Source organism: Bos javanicus, chromosome 18 (genome assembly GCF_032452875.1).
Source record: "Bos javanicus breed banteng chromosome 18, ARS-OSU_banteng_1.0, whole genome shotgun sequence".
Classification (NCBI taxonomy): Eukaryota; Metazoa; Chordata; class Mammalia; order Artiodactyla; family Bovidae; genus Bos; species Bos javanicus.
In genome coordinates, this window is record NC_083885.1 from 35,380,924 (window position 1) to 35,396,552 (window position 15,629).

Here is a 15,629-nt window from a genome sequence, read left to right on the forward strand (position 1 = left end):
GACTCGAGACAATTATGATTTAACTTCTCATGGGTTCAAAATCTAGAAGAGCTTATCTAAAATTAGAGTACTTCAACAGCTATCCTGTTAAGTAAACATGTCTTTCCCCCCCCTTGTTCTAAAATGATTGAGGATCTAAAGCTTATATCCTTTAAATTAATTAATTAACAGGCCATGCGGGGACCTTAGTTCCCCAGACCAGTGAGCGAACTCAAGCCCCCTGCAGCAGAAGCATGGAGTCCTAACCACTGGACTGTCAGCGAAGTCCCTAAAGCTTATATCCTTAATGAAACATAAAAGACATAGCACCTGTAACAGAAAGAGTAAAAAAGAAAAAAGACATGTAGGTGGGAAAAACAGAAAAATATCCTTTCATGCATATATAGAGGGACTCATACACGGGAACACACAGGTGGAACAGCGGTGGGGGTGTTCTGGAACGCTGACTCTGAGCCCTTTGAAATACACTGCATTTTTGTAACTATCAATGTGTCTATTCTGTTCTTCACCTAAACGATGCACAAGAACCAGATACTGCCAGGGCTTTACATTACAGGAAGAAAGAACAGGTCCTGCTTTTGAGGAATTAACTTAAACACAGTCCCCCAACCCACAGAAAAGTTTTTCACGTTTGAGATGACTTAGAATGCTAAGTTTCATTTCTGAGCTACATTCAACTCATGAACATCTGAACATTTACCTAGTGAACACCCAGAGGAGACTCCTACTATTTATTTTTGATGTGAATTTAACTTAAACAAATCTGTTCTTCCACTTGGGACAATAGGAAATCCAGGCTTCCCCCTGTAACGCGATGCCAGTGTCTTTCTTGGTCAGCATACGGAGGCAGTCATATCATGCTGGAAAGACTGAATGATACTTTCATTTCACAGGGGCCTCCAGAGGTTGAGAGGGACAGAAACAGGACCAGAAGTGGGGTCTGATGTCAAGGTCAGTTTGGTGTTCTGCCTACAGCAGTTTATGCATTCATATCCAGTCATTTGGGAAAACTAGAGCAGTTCTCATGGCCTCTTCCGTATGAGCGAAAGTTAAGTCAGAATTCTCACAAAGAAAGAAAGCAAGCACACAGGGAGTTAACCTCATGGTTGCAATAGGCTCAGTGACTCGTTTGGGGCCTAAGTGGGCAGTGCCTGATGGCACATCCAGTCGACATGGCTCTCTTAGCCCAACCACCTTGGCCCTGGGATCATGTACCTGCAAGAACAGACCAAGGACCCGCATTCATACCCTCCTCCCTGCTGACAACAGAGGTATGGAGACAGGGCTGATGGTTTTACTTCACTGAGGGCTGGGATACAAGACCCCAGAAGCTGTCCTTCCTGCTTGTATTAAACGGACCAAGTCCAGTGTTTTCCTGTATGAGGAAAACACCCGGCAGGCTTGTGCCCAAAGAACTCTGGGTCTCTTCTTTCTCCTTACACAGCTAGGAAATGGCCTCTGTGGGAACCCTAAAGTTCAAGAAGCTGACTGAGAGCCTCTAGAACTCCGCCTCCACACACACCCTCAGCAACCTGCACTCATGCCACAAGGAACGGTGAGAAGTCAAGAGACCATGGTAGCTTGATTCCCTTGAACCAGCCTTCTGTTAAAGTGCTGACTTAAGTCTACTTCTAAACTCAATCTGGGAGCATGATCTGCTCTAAAAATCTAGGGCCAGTGAATAGCTCCAATGTCACAACACCCCCAGAGAGAGCCCTCTGGAAAAGACAAACCATCTATAATTTTTGGTCAAAACTTATATGCCCCAAATCAACAACCAGACAGATGCTTGTTGAGGTGACAGACACTCTCTTCAGACTACAGGAAAGAGAAACAGTCTTGGATCCTGCACCATGGCGGTGGCCAGGAGGAGTGGCGGTCAGCCTCAGGGTCAGAGATGGGCACCTGGCTCCTGTCACCTTATGTACAACAATTACTCTGTCAATTAATTATACGCTACCCAAATTGTTACTTAAGTCTTTTCTCATTTACCTGGCCAGTAAATGTTACTGTTACTTCTAGTCTCTTTGATCGGACTGTGAAATCTGAAAGCAGAGACAGCTCTATTTCAACACTGTTCTGAATGTCAAGAATGATACCGTGTCAGTGTCTAGCACACAGGAGTTTTTTTTTTTTTTTTTTAAAGAATTGCTGGATGAATATTGACTGGTTTGTTTCCCTATTAAATTAGATTCTGATTCATGTGAGACAAAGGAGAATTTTTCCTACTGTCGACAGGAAAGAGCAGCCCAACAGGAACTGCAGGAGAACAGTTCACCAAACCACACCCAGCTGGGGCAGGTGGCTAGGCCCACTGCTTCCAGAGGGAGCAGGGATGCGAGCAGGCCAACCTGTGGGTCCTGCGGGGGAGATACATCGGATTGGGACAACCTTCCTGACTCTGGCGTACACAATTGCAAAGCATGACAGGAAGGGTGTGTGCTCAGTCTAGTCAAGGACTGACAAAATATGGGAAATGGCAGCCTTGATACACACCCCCTTCTCCTTTCTGTGGTGCTGTATGCCATGGAAATGAAGAACAAACGCATCAATCACAGCCAATTCCCCCGGGCCCAGGTCTTTAGATTCTGATTTCACAGAGGCGAACTTTACAATGCCTGAATGTATCATCTCTAGCCCCTGTGACAGGCCAGCTCTGAAGGCATCTGCTTAATTTTTGCTTGGGGATTTACTTATGGGAGGTGGGGAAGGCTGTGTCTTTCCCAGACATTGGGGCATTTCCTCCCGCAGCCATAAGGCCTCCCAAAGTGTCCTCCCTCAGCACTGCTTCAGGGATGAGAGTTGTCCCAGACCCAAGCCCAAGAGGGCCTACCCAGGCCCAGAGGAGAGCAGGGATGTTCAAGGACCCCCGAGAGGGAGACACCATCTGCCCGTACCTAGAGCCTTCACAGATATCTGCCGGGTGAGTGGAGGGGGCATGTTGATGCACACCAGATCCACGTCTTGATGCAGCAAGACGTCGTCAGTCCGGCTGGTGTAGAAGGCAATGTTCATCTCCTCAGCGAGCTGCTTGGCCTCCTCCTCGGTCTTCCCCCACAGGGCCTGCACCGTGAATCCCTCTGCCCGCAGCAGTGGGACCAGAACACGGGCGGAGCTGCCGGTCCCAAACACACCCACGCCGGGAAGCATCTTCATGCCACCTTCTCCGTTCACCAACTCATCTCCTCACCAGAGTCTCCGGCATGAGCACGACTATCTCGCAGTCTCGGTCACACATGGCTCCTGGAACAGCAAGCAGGACACTGGCGATTAGGGGAGGGCGTGCTCAGCAGAGGCAATTTCCTGGGGTGATTTGGAAGCAACAAGTTCTCTGCCACACAGGACAAAAGACACACTGCTCCAGAGGGGAAAGCTGCAGAAGCTTCTCCCGTGGAGACTCAGGATATTAACAGTATCTATCTACTAGGAGGAGGAGAGATGAAATATGAGAACAGCTGTGTTCAAATTCCTGTCCTGCTATACTTAATTTTCTGTGTGACTCTGCTCAAACCATTAACCTTCGGGGCCTTAACTGTACAAGTTCATGGTTCTCTGATACTATATTACAGAAAGGAAAAGAAGAGTGTTTTATATTACAGTTAAAAGACAAAAGAGAACTACCTAGGTGCTATGAAAGTGGAAGTGTTAGTCTCCCAGTCATGTCTGACTCTTTGCGACCCCATGGACTACAGCCTGCCAGGTTCCTCTGTCCATAGAATTTTCCATGCAAGAATACTGTAGTGTGTTGCCATGCCCTTCTCCAGGGGATCTTTCCAACCCAGGTCTCCCTCATTGCAGGCAGACTGTTTACCATTTGAGCTACCCAGGAAGCCCAGGTACTATACACATTATGATTTAACAGTTTATGGTAGCAAGCATAGGAAAATGTTCACTAGAAACCAAAATACCAACAAAAAGCTACCAAACGGGCAGCAGCAGCAGTGATAACAAAGATATTTACAAGGATATTTTTATATAAAAATGTCCATGCCAATGTTGACTATGATAGTGAAAAATTGGAAAATGAGACACATGTTCAATAACAGTAGTGGATTAGATCAACAACACTATGGAGCCACTGAAAATCATGAGTAGAAGGCCCTCAGTGACCTGAAAGACATCACCAGGTATTCCTTGAAAAGGGGAAAACAATATGTGAAGCATGACATCAATATTCTCTAAAACAAACCAAAAAAAGCACAAAAAAAGTATATATGTATGAGAATATACAAGGATATCTACATCAATAACCATACTCCACAGAGAGGATGTAACTGAAGGACCTAATTTAATAATGATTATAACTTGATAGAACTGTGAATGATTTTTGTTTTCTGAACTTTGCCATATTTTCAACAATGAATGTGTCTTACTTTTTGTAGCATTTTCCTTGTGATCATAAGGGTTGTAAAATGAAATAAAGAATAAAGTACTGCATTATGTGGATGCAATGCAGTACTTGGGTGCGATCTCAAAAATGACAGAATGATCTCTGTTAGTTTCCAAGGCAAATCATTCAATATCACAGTAATCCAAGTAATCATGAATAGAAGGCTATGGACATCAACAGATGGTCAATACTGAAATCAGACTGATTATATTCTTTGCAGCAGAAGATGGAGAAGCTTTACACAGTCAGCAAAAACAAGACTGGGAGCTGACTGTGGCTCAGATCATGAACTTCTTATTGACAAATTCAGACTTAAATTGAAGAAAGTAGAGAAACCCACTAGACCATTTGGGTATGACCTAAATCAAATCCCTTATGATTATACAGTGGAAGTGACAAATAGAGTCAAGGGATTAGACCTGATAGAGTGCCTAAAGAACTATGGACGGAGGTTAGTGACACTGTACAGGAGGCAGTGATCAAGATCATTCCCAAGAAAAAGAAATGCAAAAAGGCAAAATGGTTGTCTGAAGAGGCCTTACAAATAGCTGAGAAAAGAAGAGAAGCTAAAGGCAAAGGAGAAAAGGAAAGATATACCCATCTGAATCCAGAGTTCCAAAGAATAGCAAGGAGAGAGAAGAAAGGCTTCCTCAGTGATCTATGTAAAGAAATAGAGGGAAATTATAGAATGGGAAAGACTAGAGAGCTCTTCATGACAATTAGAGATACCAAGGGAACATTTCATGCAAAGATGGGCTCAATAAAGGACAGAAATGGTATGGACCTAACAGAAGCAGAAAATATTAAGAGGAGGTGGCAAGAATACACAGAAGAACTACACAAAAGAGATCTTAATGACCCAGATAATCACAATGGTATGATCACTCACCTAGAGCCAGACATCCAGGAATGCAAAGTTAAGTGGGCCTTAGGAAGCATCACTACAAAGCTAGTGGAGGTGATGGAATTACAGTTGAGCTATTTCAAATCCTAAAAGATGATGCTGTAAAGTGCTGCACTCAATATGCCAGCAAATTTGGACAAGTTGGTAGTGGCCACAGGACTGGAAAAGGTCAGTTTTAATTCCAATCCTAAAGAAAGGCAATGCCAAAGAATGTTCAAACTACTGCACAATTGCACTCATCTCACACACTAGCAAAGTAATGCTCAAAATTCTTTAAACCAGGCTTCAACAATACGTGAATCGTGAACTTCCAGATGTTCAAGCTGGATTTAGAAAAGGCAGAGGAACCAGAGATCAAACTGACAACATCTGCTGGATCATCAAAAAAGCAAGAGAGTTCCAGAAAAACATCTACTTCTGCTTTATTGACTACGCCAAAGCCTTTGACTGTGTGGACCACAACAAACTGTGGAAAATTCTTCAAGAGATGGGAATACCAGATCACCTTACCTGCCTCCTGAGAAATCTGTATGCAGGTCAAGAAGCAACATTTAGAACTGGAGATGGAACATCGGACTAGTTCCAGATTGGGAAAGCAGTATGTCAAGCCTGTATGTGGTCACCTTGCTCATTTAACTTATATGCAGAGTACATCTTGCAAAATCCCAGGCTGGAATCCAAGCACAAGCTGAAATCAAGATTGGCGGGAGAAATATCAATAACCTCAGATATACAGATGACACCACCCTTATGGCAGAAAGTGAAGAAGAACCAAACAGCCTCTTGATGAAAGTGAAAGATGAGAGTGAAAAAGCTGGCTTAAAACTCAACATTCAAAAAACGAAGATCATAGCATCCGGTCCCATCACTTCATGGGATATAGATGGGGAAACAATGGAAACAGTGACAGACTTTCTTTTCTTGGGCTCCAAAATCACTGCAGATGGTGACTGCAGCCATGAAATTAAAAGATGCTTGCTCCAAAAAAAAATAATAAAAAATAAAAGATGCTTGCTCCTTGGAAGAAAAGCTATGACCAACCTAGACAGCATATTAAAAAGCAGAGACGTTACTTGACAACAAAGGTCTATCTAGTCAAGGCTATGGTTTTTCCAGTATTAATGTATGGATGTGAAAGTTGGACTATAAAGAAAGCTGAGCATCGAAGAATTGATATTTCTGAACTGTGGTGTTGGAGAAGACTCTTGAAAGTCCCTTGGGCTGCAAGGAGATCAAACCAGTCAATCCCGAAGGAAATCAGTCTGAATATTCACTGGAAGGACTGATGCTGAAGCTGAATACTTTGGCCACCTGATGCGAAGAACTGACTCATTGGATCAGATCCTGATGCTGGGAAAATTTTGGAGGCAGGAGGAGAAGGGGATGACAGAGGATGAGATGGTTGGATGGCATCCCGTCTCAGTGGACATGAGTTTGAGCAAGCTCTGGGAGTTGATGATGGACAGGGAAGCTTGGTGTGCTACTGTCCATGGGGTCGCAAAGAGCTGGACACAACTGAGCGACTGAACTAAAGTCTGCTTGGAAATTACAGTGAGATTTTGATGTGTGTAGGGAATAGGTTTCCCTCTGAGGCAATCCCTCAAGTAAACCAGTGGTCCCACTCTAGCTGTGTGTGGGGTCACTGATGACCCCAGACCTACTGAATCAGACTGTGGGGATGAGGCTATGTCACATCACTTTCTTTTTTCTTTTGGTTCTTATTTTATTGTGATAAAATACTCATAAAATTTACTATGTTAGCCATTTTTAAGTGTACAGTTCAGTGGAATTAAGTACCTTCATACTGTTGTATAACCATCACCATCACCCACTTCCAAAACTCTTTCACCTTGCAAAATCGAAACTCTGTCTTAACAGAGAGTGATTTCTCATTTCAACAGTGACTTCTTATTTCAACAATTAACAGTGACTTCTCATTTCAACCTTTCCCTGCAGCCCCTGGCAACCACCATGTTTCTATGAATCTGACTATTTTGAGTAGGTACTTCATAAAGTGGAATCACAAAGCATTGGTCCTTTTGTGACTGGCTTACTTCACTGAGCATGTTCTCAAGGTTCATCCATGGTGAGCTTATGTCAGAATTTCTTCCTTTTTTGGAGGTTGAAAATACTCCATTGTATGCATGTACCATATTTTGCTTATCTATTCACCTGTCCATGGACACCTGGGTAGCTACTGTGAATAACGCTGCTGTGAACATGGGTATGCAGGTATCTCTTCCAGACTCAGCTTTCGATTCTTTTGGGTATATACTCAGAGGTGGAATTGCTGGATCATACGGTAAATCTGTTTTGGAACTGGCATACTGTTTCCCACAGGTCCTGCACCATTTAATTTACTTTTTAGTATTATTTTTAAATTTTGCTTATTTATTTAGGCTGTGTTGCATGGCTTGCGGGATCTCCGTTTCTCAACCAGGGATTGAACTGGGGCCTGTGGCAATACAAGCACCAAGTCTTAACCACTGGACCACCAGGGAACTCCCAAACTCCTGTATCATTTTAAATAGTAATTTTATAAACACCTAACAGTCCCTTAGTCTACCTAGTATCTTTTTTTAAAAAATGAATCTGACTACTTTTTGATCTTTGATGCTGCAAATCACAATTTTTGAAAAGTTGTATCCAAATGCTGACTATCCAAGTGCTGTTCTACTTTTATCCACATAACATTGCTTCACTTGCTCCTCCTCCCAGATCAGAGTCATGGCATTCCTTTTGTAAATCCATAGTAATCAACTACTTCACTCCCCAATTGTGAGCACTAGGGATACATACAGCTCTTCCTTCCCCATCCATGATGCCCTCCCACTTCCTGCTCATTTCTGGGTGCAGCTTTCAGGCTCCCTTGCCCCTTCAGTAAGGTTCTTGAGATCCGGTCAGAGGCGCCCTCTTCTCTTCTTGCTCTACATGTTTGTTTGTTTTTTTTAATTTTATTTTATTTTTAAACTTTACAATATTGTATTAGTTTTGCCAAATACATCTTTTTTTACTACTCATGTCCCAGGCTTTAATTAGCATACCAGTGACTTTCAAATCTGAAGCACAACCCCAGCTTTCTCTCCAGAGCTGCACATAACCATGTATTCTAAGCTCCACAAAACCCACGTGACTAAACCTGAACAGAAGCAGTAAAGACAGTGAGAACACACAGAGAATGCATCTATGGGTCCAAATCCTGGCCTCCCCAGTTCTGAGCCGAATGAACGTTTTTCTTAGAAAAGCAGGTCTAATGCTGTTTAGCTCAAGGGGTCTTTTGAAGATGAAATGAGATCTGGTTAAAAGTGCCTAACAAAGTGTCTGGTGTATAGTCTGCATTTAATTATCATAAACCTTCCCTCAAACATTTTCTTCCTCTATTTTCTATTTCATGGCATGTCACCATCATCAATTCGGTTCTTCAACCCATCTGCAACCTCTTTATTCCCTCACCTGTACAGGTAACTCATCATCAAGCCTTGATGATCCTCCCTCTTCATTATCTCTTAAATCCACCCCCACCTCTTCCTGACAGCCCTTTGACCACTGCCCTAGTCTAGTCCCCAACACCACTCACCTGGATGATGCAACAACCTTCTACTTGATCTCTCCTGCTTCCATCCTTTCCTTCCTTCATCCATTCCTCATTTTGCAAAGGCATTTTTCTAAAATGCAAATGGAATCACATCACTCCCTTCCTGTTTGAACATTTCAGTGACTTCCCAATGGACTCAGTATGAAGTCCAGATGCTTCAGTATGACTTACAAGGCCCTGCAAGATTCAGAAATCTCAAGACAGGTCTAGTTTTGTGTAGGGTCACTTTCAAGGGTTATCTCCAAATAAGATGAGTTTCAAAACACATACCTAGAAAACCTAATATGAAGCACGATCTGTGAAATTACTAGCTATAAACCAGGGAAAAGTTGTGGAGATAGTTACTCAAAATGAAAACAATCACTTCAGGTTAACAGATGATGAGTGTAATTTTTCTTTCTGGGAAAATTAAACAGTGGGGAACAGCTGTTTATTGAGCGGCTTTTAGATCTTATTGACATGGTAAGTTTGTACATGAATGTTCACAGGAGAATTAATCATAACAGCCAAAAAGTAGAAACAACCCAAATGTCCATCAACTGCTGAATGGGTAAACAAAATTTGATAAAGTAGTACTATTCAGCCACAACAATTAATGAAGTACTGATACAAGCTACAACACAGATGAACCTTGAAAACATTATGCTGAGTCAAAGAAGCTAGTCACAGAAGACCATTATTATATGACTCCATTTATATACAATGTTCAGAATCGGCAAATCCATGGAGACAAAGTAAATTAGGGGAAGGAAGGAACTGGGAGGTACAGAGGCCTAACTATTCTTTGACATGTGGTTATCTACTTGTTCCAGCCCCAATTGTTGAAGAAAGTATTTTTTTCCGCCAGAATGACCTTGGTACCTTTACTGAAAATAAGTTGATCATAAATATATGGGTTTATTTGTGGACTCTCAATTTTATTCTGATATGCAGATTATATCAGATACGCAGATGTCACTACCCTTATGGCAGAAAGCGAAGAACTAAAGAGCCTCTTGATGAAAGTGAAAGACGAGAGTGAAAATGTTGGCTTAAAACTCAACATTCAGAAAACTAAGATCAACACAACCAGTCCTATCACTTCATGGCAAATAGATGGAGAAACAATGGAAACAGTGACAGACTTTGCTATTTGGGGTTCCAAAAATCACTGCAGATGGTGACTGCAGCCATGAAATTAAAAGATGTTTACTCCTTGGAAGAAAAGCTATGACCAACCTAGACAGCATATTAAAAAGCAGAGACATTACCTTACCAACAAAGGTCTGTCTAGTCAAAGCTATGGTTTTTCCCATAGTCATGTATGGATGTGAGAGTTGGACTACAAAGAAAGCTGAGGGCTGAAGAATTGATGCTTTTGAACTGTGGTGTTGGAGAAGACTCTTGAGAGTCCCTTGGACTGCAAGGAGATCAAATCAATCAATCCTGAAGGAAATCAGTACTGAATATTTATTGGAAGAACTGATGTTGAAGCTAAAACTCCATTCTTTGCCCCCCGATATGAAGAACTGACTCATTGGAAAGACTCTAATGCTGGGAAAGATTGAAGGCAGGAGGAGAAGGGGACAACAGAGGATGAGATGATTGGATGGCATCACTGACTCAATGGACATGAGTTTGAGCAAGCTCTGGGAGTTGGTGATGGATAGGCAAGTTCATCAGAGAAGGCAATGACACCCCACTCCAGTACTCTTGCCTGGAAAATCCCATGGACAGAGGAGCCTGGTAGGCTGCAGTCCATGGGGTCGCTGAGGGTCGGACATGACTGAGCGACTTCACTTTTACTTTTCACTTTCATGCATTGGAGAAGGAAATGGCAACCCACTCCAGTGTTCTTGCCTGGAGAATCCCAGGGATGACGGAGCCTGGTGGGCTGCCATCTATGGGGTCGCACAGAGTCGGACACGACTGAAGCGACTTAGCAGCAGCAGCAGCAGCAGCAGCAGCAGGCAAGTCCATGGGGTTGCAAAGAGTCAGACACCACTGAGTGACTGAACTGAACTGAATTTTATTCCACTGGTCTATAGTCTGTCCTTACTCCAGTACCTTATCTTGATTACTTCAGTAAGTTCTAAAATCACTAAATGTGAATCTTCTGACTTTTTCTTTTGAAATATTATTTTGGCTATTCTGGAACCCTTGCACATTCCTATAAATTTTATGACCAGTTTATCAATCTGGGATTTTGAAAGAGATTGCTTTGAATCTGCAGATCAATTTGAGAACTGTTTTCATCATAACAATCTTAAGACTTCTGATTCATGAACATGGTGTGTCTAATTTATTTAAACAATATTTTATAGTTTTCACAGTATTAAGTTACACACTTTTTTATTAAATTTACTTCTGTTATTTTACTTGATGCTATAGTAAGTGGAATTGCTTTAATTTCATTTTCAGATCCAGCTTTTCTTTTGCTTCTACTGTAGATAAAAGTGGACGGTGTGAAGTATTCATCTCTGTCAGGGCTTGGTTTGCCCGTATAGCCCACAGCACAGCATCCTGTACTGCTTGATCCTACCCGAAGGCAACTGTGCCTTTGTGAACCACGGAAATACGCAAGATTTGAGCTTCCTGCCTCCTCGTGTCTCTTTTTGGGCTATAGAGTTTTGTCTCATTCCTTGAACTCTGGTATTTCTACTATTATGTCCGTGGTCTCCCAGCCACCTCTGTTTCATCTTTGCTGATAATTCTCTTGCCCTTACAGGCTTCCTTTCTAGTTAGAAAACAGGTCAGTCACATACTACCTTCTATTATTTTCATGTCCTGAATTCTCTTTAGCTATTTTTGTCACTTTCTGTATTTATAGGTTTTTGGGGGGTTACTTACAGGTCATGGATATTCTGGGACCTTGAAAGTGTAAACTTTGTAGTGCTACATAAGTAAGATTCTGCTTAAGTTCTGTGGGTCATTCATTACAACAGCTCTAAGGGCCAGGGAGTGAGACAGAGCCACCAAAAGCAACGATGTCCATGTCCTCTCTAAATTCACGCCCAGAGCACACTTCCTCCTCTCTCACATTTCATTTCTTCATGTTCTAATTATATTTGGGTGTATATTTGCACTGGTAGCTTAAAACAACAGAATGGATTAGAAAAAATGTTAATAACCTCTGTTTTATTGACACTGACTCAAAGGGCAGCTTCATCAACACCAATAAATAAAAGGGCAAGAGCTGGCCTCTGAGGAAGCCAGATGGCATGAAGCTAGGCAGGCTTGACTAGGTGTTTTCCTGCTCCGGTAGACAGAGCTGGTTTTCCACATTTATTTCAGTGATTACCCTTTCTTACTCCTAACATGGCCTTGTTGCTTGCCCCTGACATCCTTGTACATACCTTTCATGTGCCTCCAAAGATCTCCATAAACCCAGCCCTGCCGAGCTCACATGCATTCCAGTCACCGCAGCCTGGTCAGGAACGAAGCAGGGAAAGCGCCTTGACAGAACTGACCATACACGCTCCAATGAAGCCACAGGTTATAGGGAAGGCAGCACAGAGGTCAGAGGCGTGAATCTGCGGCTAGCCTTGCCTGGGCTCAAATCCTGGCTCCACCTCCTACCAGCTGGGTGATGTCAGGTAAGTTTCTCAATCATTTTGTAAGAGGGGGTTAACTGTATCTACCTCACAGGGTACTTCAGGATTAAATGAGTCAGCATTCATGAAGCATTTAAAATAGGGCCTAGCCATCATCAAAAAACCTACAAACAATAAATGCTGGAGACAATGTGGAGAAAAGGAACCCTCTTGCACTATTGGTGGAGATGTAAATTGATACAGACACTATGGAGAACAGTGTGGAGATTCTTAAAAAAAAAAAACTAGAAATAAAACTACCATATGATTTATCAACTCCACTACTAGGCATATACCCTGGGAAAACCACAATTCTAAAAGACACATGTCCCCTAATGTTTATGGCAGCACTATTTACAACAGCCAGGACATGGAAATAACCTAATGTCAATAGACAGGTGAATGGATAAGCTTAATGGAATATTACTCAGCCAGAAAAATTGCAAATTTGAGTCAGTTCTAGTCAGGTGGATGAACCTAGAGCCTGTTATACAGAGTGAAGTAAGTCAAAAAGAGAATGCCAAATATCGTGTATTAACGCATATATATGGAATCTAGAAAAATGGTACTGATGAACCCATTCACAGGGCAGCAACAGAGACAAAGACATAGAGAACAGACTTGTAGACATAGCAGGGAGGAAGAAGAGGGCGGGATGAGATAGTAGCAGTGAAACACACACTGCCACGTGTAAAACAGAGAGCTAGTGGGGAGGTGCTATGTAACACAGGGAGCTCAACCCGATGCTCTGTGACAACCTAGCGGGTAAGATGGGGTAGGGGGTGAGAGGGATACCCAAGAGGGAGGGGACACATGTATACCTATGGCTCAATCATGCTGTTGTACAGCGGAAACCAACACATTGTTAAGCAATTATCCTCCATTAAAAAGAAACAAATAACATCTTTATGAAAATAAATAAACTAAATAGGACCTGGCACATAGGAAGTCACTACATGGATTTTTTTTTTAAAGCTATATATGACTGACTTAGATATCTCTTCAAAAGCATATAGGAATATGAAGATAATATTCTAAGCTAATATGTAGTGAGTGCAATAGGCCAGAAAGTGTTTAGTGTAAACTATATAGTGTTTAGTGTAATATATAGTATTATCCCTCTAAGTCCATGCCACCCTGTCTTACAGATGAGGAACACAGAATCCTGGGGAGGCAAGGTAACTTTTCCAGGGCTCCACAGCTGGCTTTGTGTAACAGACCTGCCACAACCCGCTGTGAGACCTGGAGCAGGTTACTGAGCTTCTCTCAGTTCGGTTCAGTCGCTCAGTCGTGTCCGACTCTTTGTGACCCAATGAATCGCAGCACACCAGGCCTCCCTGTCCATCACCAACTCCCAGAGTCCACCCAAACCCATGTCCATCGAGTCAATGATGCCATCCAACCATCTCATCCTGTCGTCCCCTTCTCCTCCTGCCCTCAATCTTTTCCATCATCAGGGTTTTTTCCAATGAGTCAGATATTCACTAAGCCTCCATAAAAATGTGTGTGGAACAGCTCTTGCATCCTTAGCAACAAGCGTGAACCAGGAAAGTTCGTTCTGCTCCCTGGCTTGGCGACCGCTTGCCTCAGCTCCGTCACTCAAACCAATACTGCTCTGTTCATACATCACACCTTTACTGAGGGCCCTAACAGGAAGACTGTAATGAATGAAAGATGAAAAGACACAGTCTTCATTATTTCAGGAGCAACCAGTCAGAAAGGGTGTAGGAGCCAGAGCTGGTGGCACAAGTGCTAATCTAAGGAGTGTGGAGGTTGATGGGCGGGTATCCTCGATACTTTTGGTCTGTCCCGCCTTTGCCACCTGATCTCCCTCTGCTCTGCTCTGCCTCCTGTGGATGAGAAGGTCAGTCTCTAGGGACTACATCACGTGGGCTCCAGGCCCTCTGGCTTCCATCTGGGTTCAGCCAATCTCAGGAGGTGATCAGAGCACAGCCGAAAGGTTACAGTACTTGCCTCTCTCCCTACCAGGATGTGGCTCTGGCAGGGGCTGTGATCCTTGACCAGGGTCACATGCCTCAGGAGGATCCCTCTTCCCATAGTCACAGACTATTCTGGGTTCTGGTGTCCCTCCCTTCCCTCACTGCACTTGAGGTGGTACCAGTACCAGCAACAACTGGCCCCTGCCAGTCCCCCAGTGCGCCACCATCCCTTGCAGGTTTCCCTTACCCCTGTCACCACCGTAAATAACCCCTCCCTTAAAGGCATTTCAATAACTCTCTGAACGTGCTGGCTGTTTCCTGCCTGGACCCTAACGAATAACAGTGAGCAATGAGAACCACTGAATTTTTTTTTAACTTGAGGTAAGTGGAATAGAGTTCAGGAGACAGACACCGAGAACCAGTTAAGATAAAAATAAGAGATAAGGAGGGTCTGATGGAGGGAATGAAATGGAGCAGAAAGCTATCAATAGGACTTGGGGTTATGAGGGGAGAGGAAAAAGCCAAAAATGGCATCAAATTATAGACCAACACCCCTCATGAACACAGGATCAAAATCCTTAATAAGCTATTAGCATCATCAATATATGATGACCAAGAGAATGTAAGCCTGGTTCAATATTCTAAAATCAATTAGTATACTTCAACATATCAAGCCATTAGATTAGTTATTAAACTGCATTAATTAGGAATGCAAATTAAAACTTATCACAACTACACACCTATTGGAATGGGTGAAATTCAGAAAATCTGATATCAACTACTGATGAGGATATAAAGTTCATGAAAATGAGAAATGGTATCACCTCATCCATCTTCTTTCATCTCCCTCTGCTCCACAATGCCTCAAAGTTTATTGACAGGATATGGGGCTACAGCAATGGTTACCTGCTAGTTTTCTCCACTCCTTGGGATGTCATTCAAATGGACCAGAGGTAAACACTCACGGAGACAGAGGCAGTCTCCCTTCCCCGTGCCTGCTCTTCCAGCGAGGTCTTTGGTGAGAGGAGAATTATAACAGAAGAGCTGAGTAGTGTTGTTTTCTGTCATGTTATCCTTTATTCCGAAACAACTCGCAATATATCCTTAAGCATGCTTTTGACTGACTGTAGTTTTTTTTCAAGGGTCATTACTTGTTCTGGGATTGTGTCTTCCTGATGCCATTAGAATTATCAAGCCATTGAGAAGCTTACATATGGTGGAGCCTGGG

The 15,629-nt window shown here is 42.9% G+C and overlaps 1 protein-coding gene across 10 annotated transcripts in view; it reads right to left on the bottom strand.

Annotated features, from left to right (window-relative positions):
* The window catches only part of GFOD2 (Gfo/Idh/MocA-like oxidoreductase domain containing 2), a 41,493-nt gene that overhangs the window by 8,137 nt on the left and 17,727 nt on the right, over window positions 1-15,629 (bottom strand). For 5 of the 10 annotated variants that reach the window (XM_061387624.1, XM_061387632.1, XM_061387634.1 and 2 more), the window contains exon 2: window positions 2,898-3,243. In XM_061387624.1, coding sequence (XP_061243608.1) covers window positions 2,898-3,156 — 259 coding nt within the window. In that variant the 5' untranslated portion in view covers window positions 3,157-3,243. Of the gene's footprint in view, window positions 1-2,897; window positions 3,244-8,871; window positions 8,960-12,224; window positions 12,350-15,629 lie in introns of those variants that run through there. The other 5 variants (XM_061387628.1, XM_061387626.1, XM_061387627.1 and 2 more) reach the window with 2 other exon arrangements.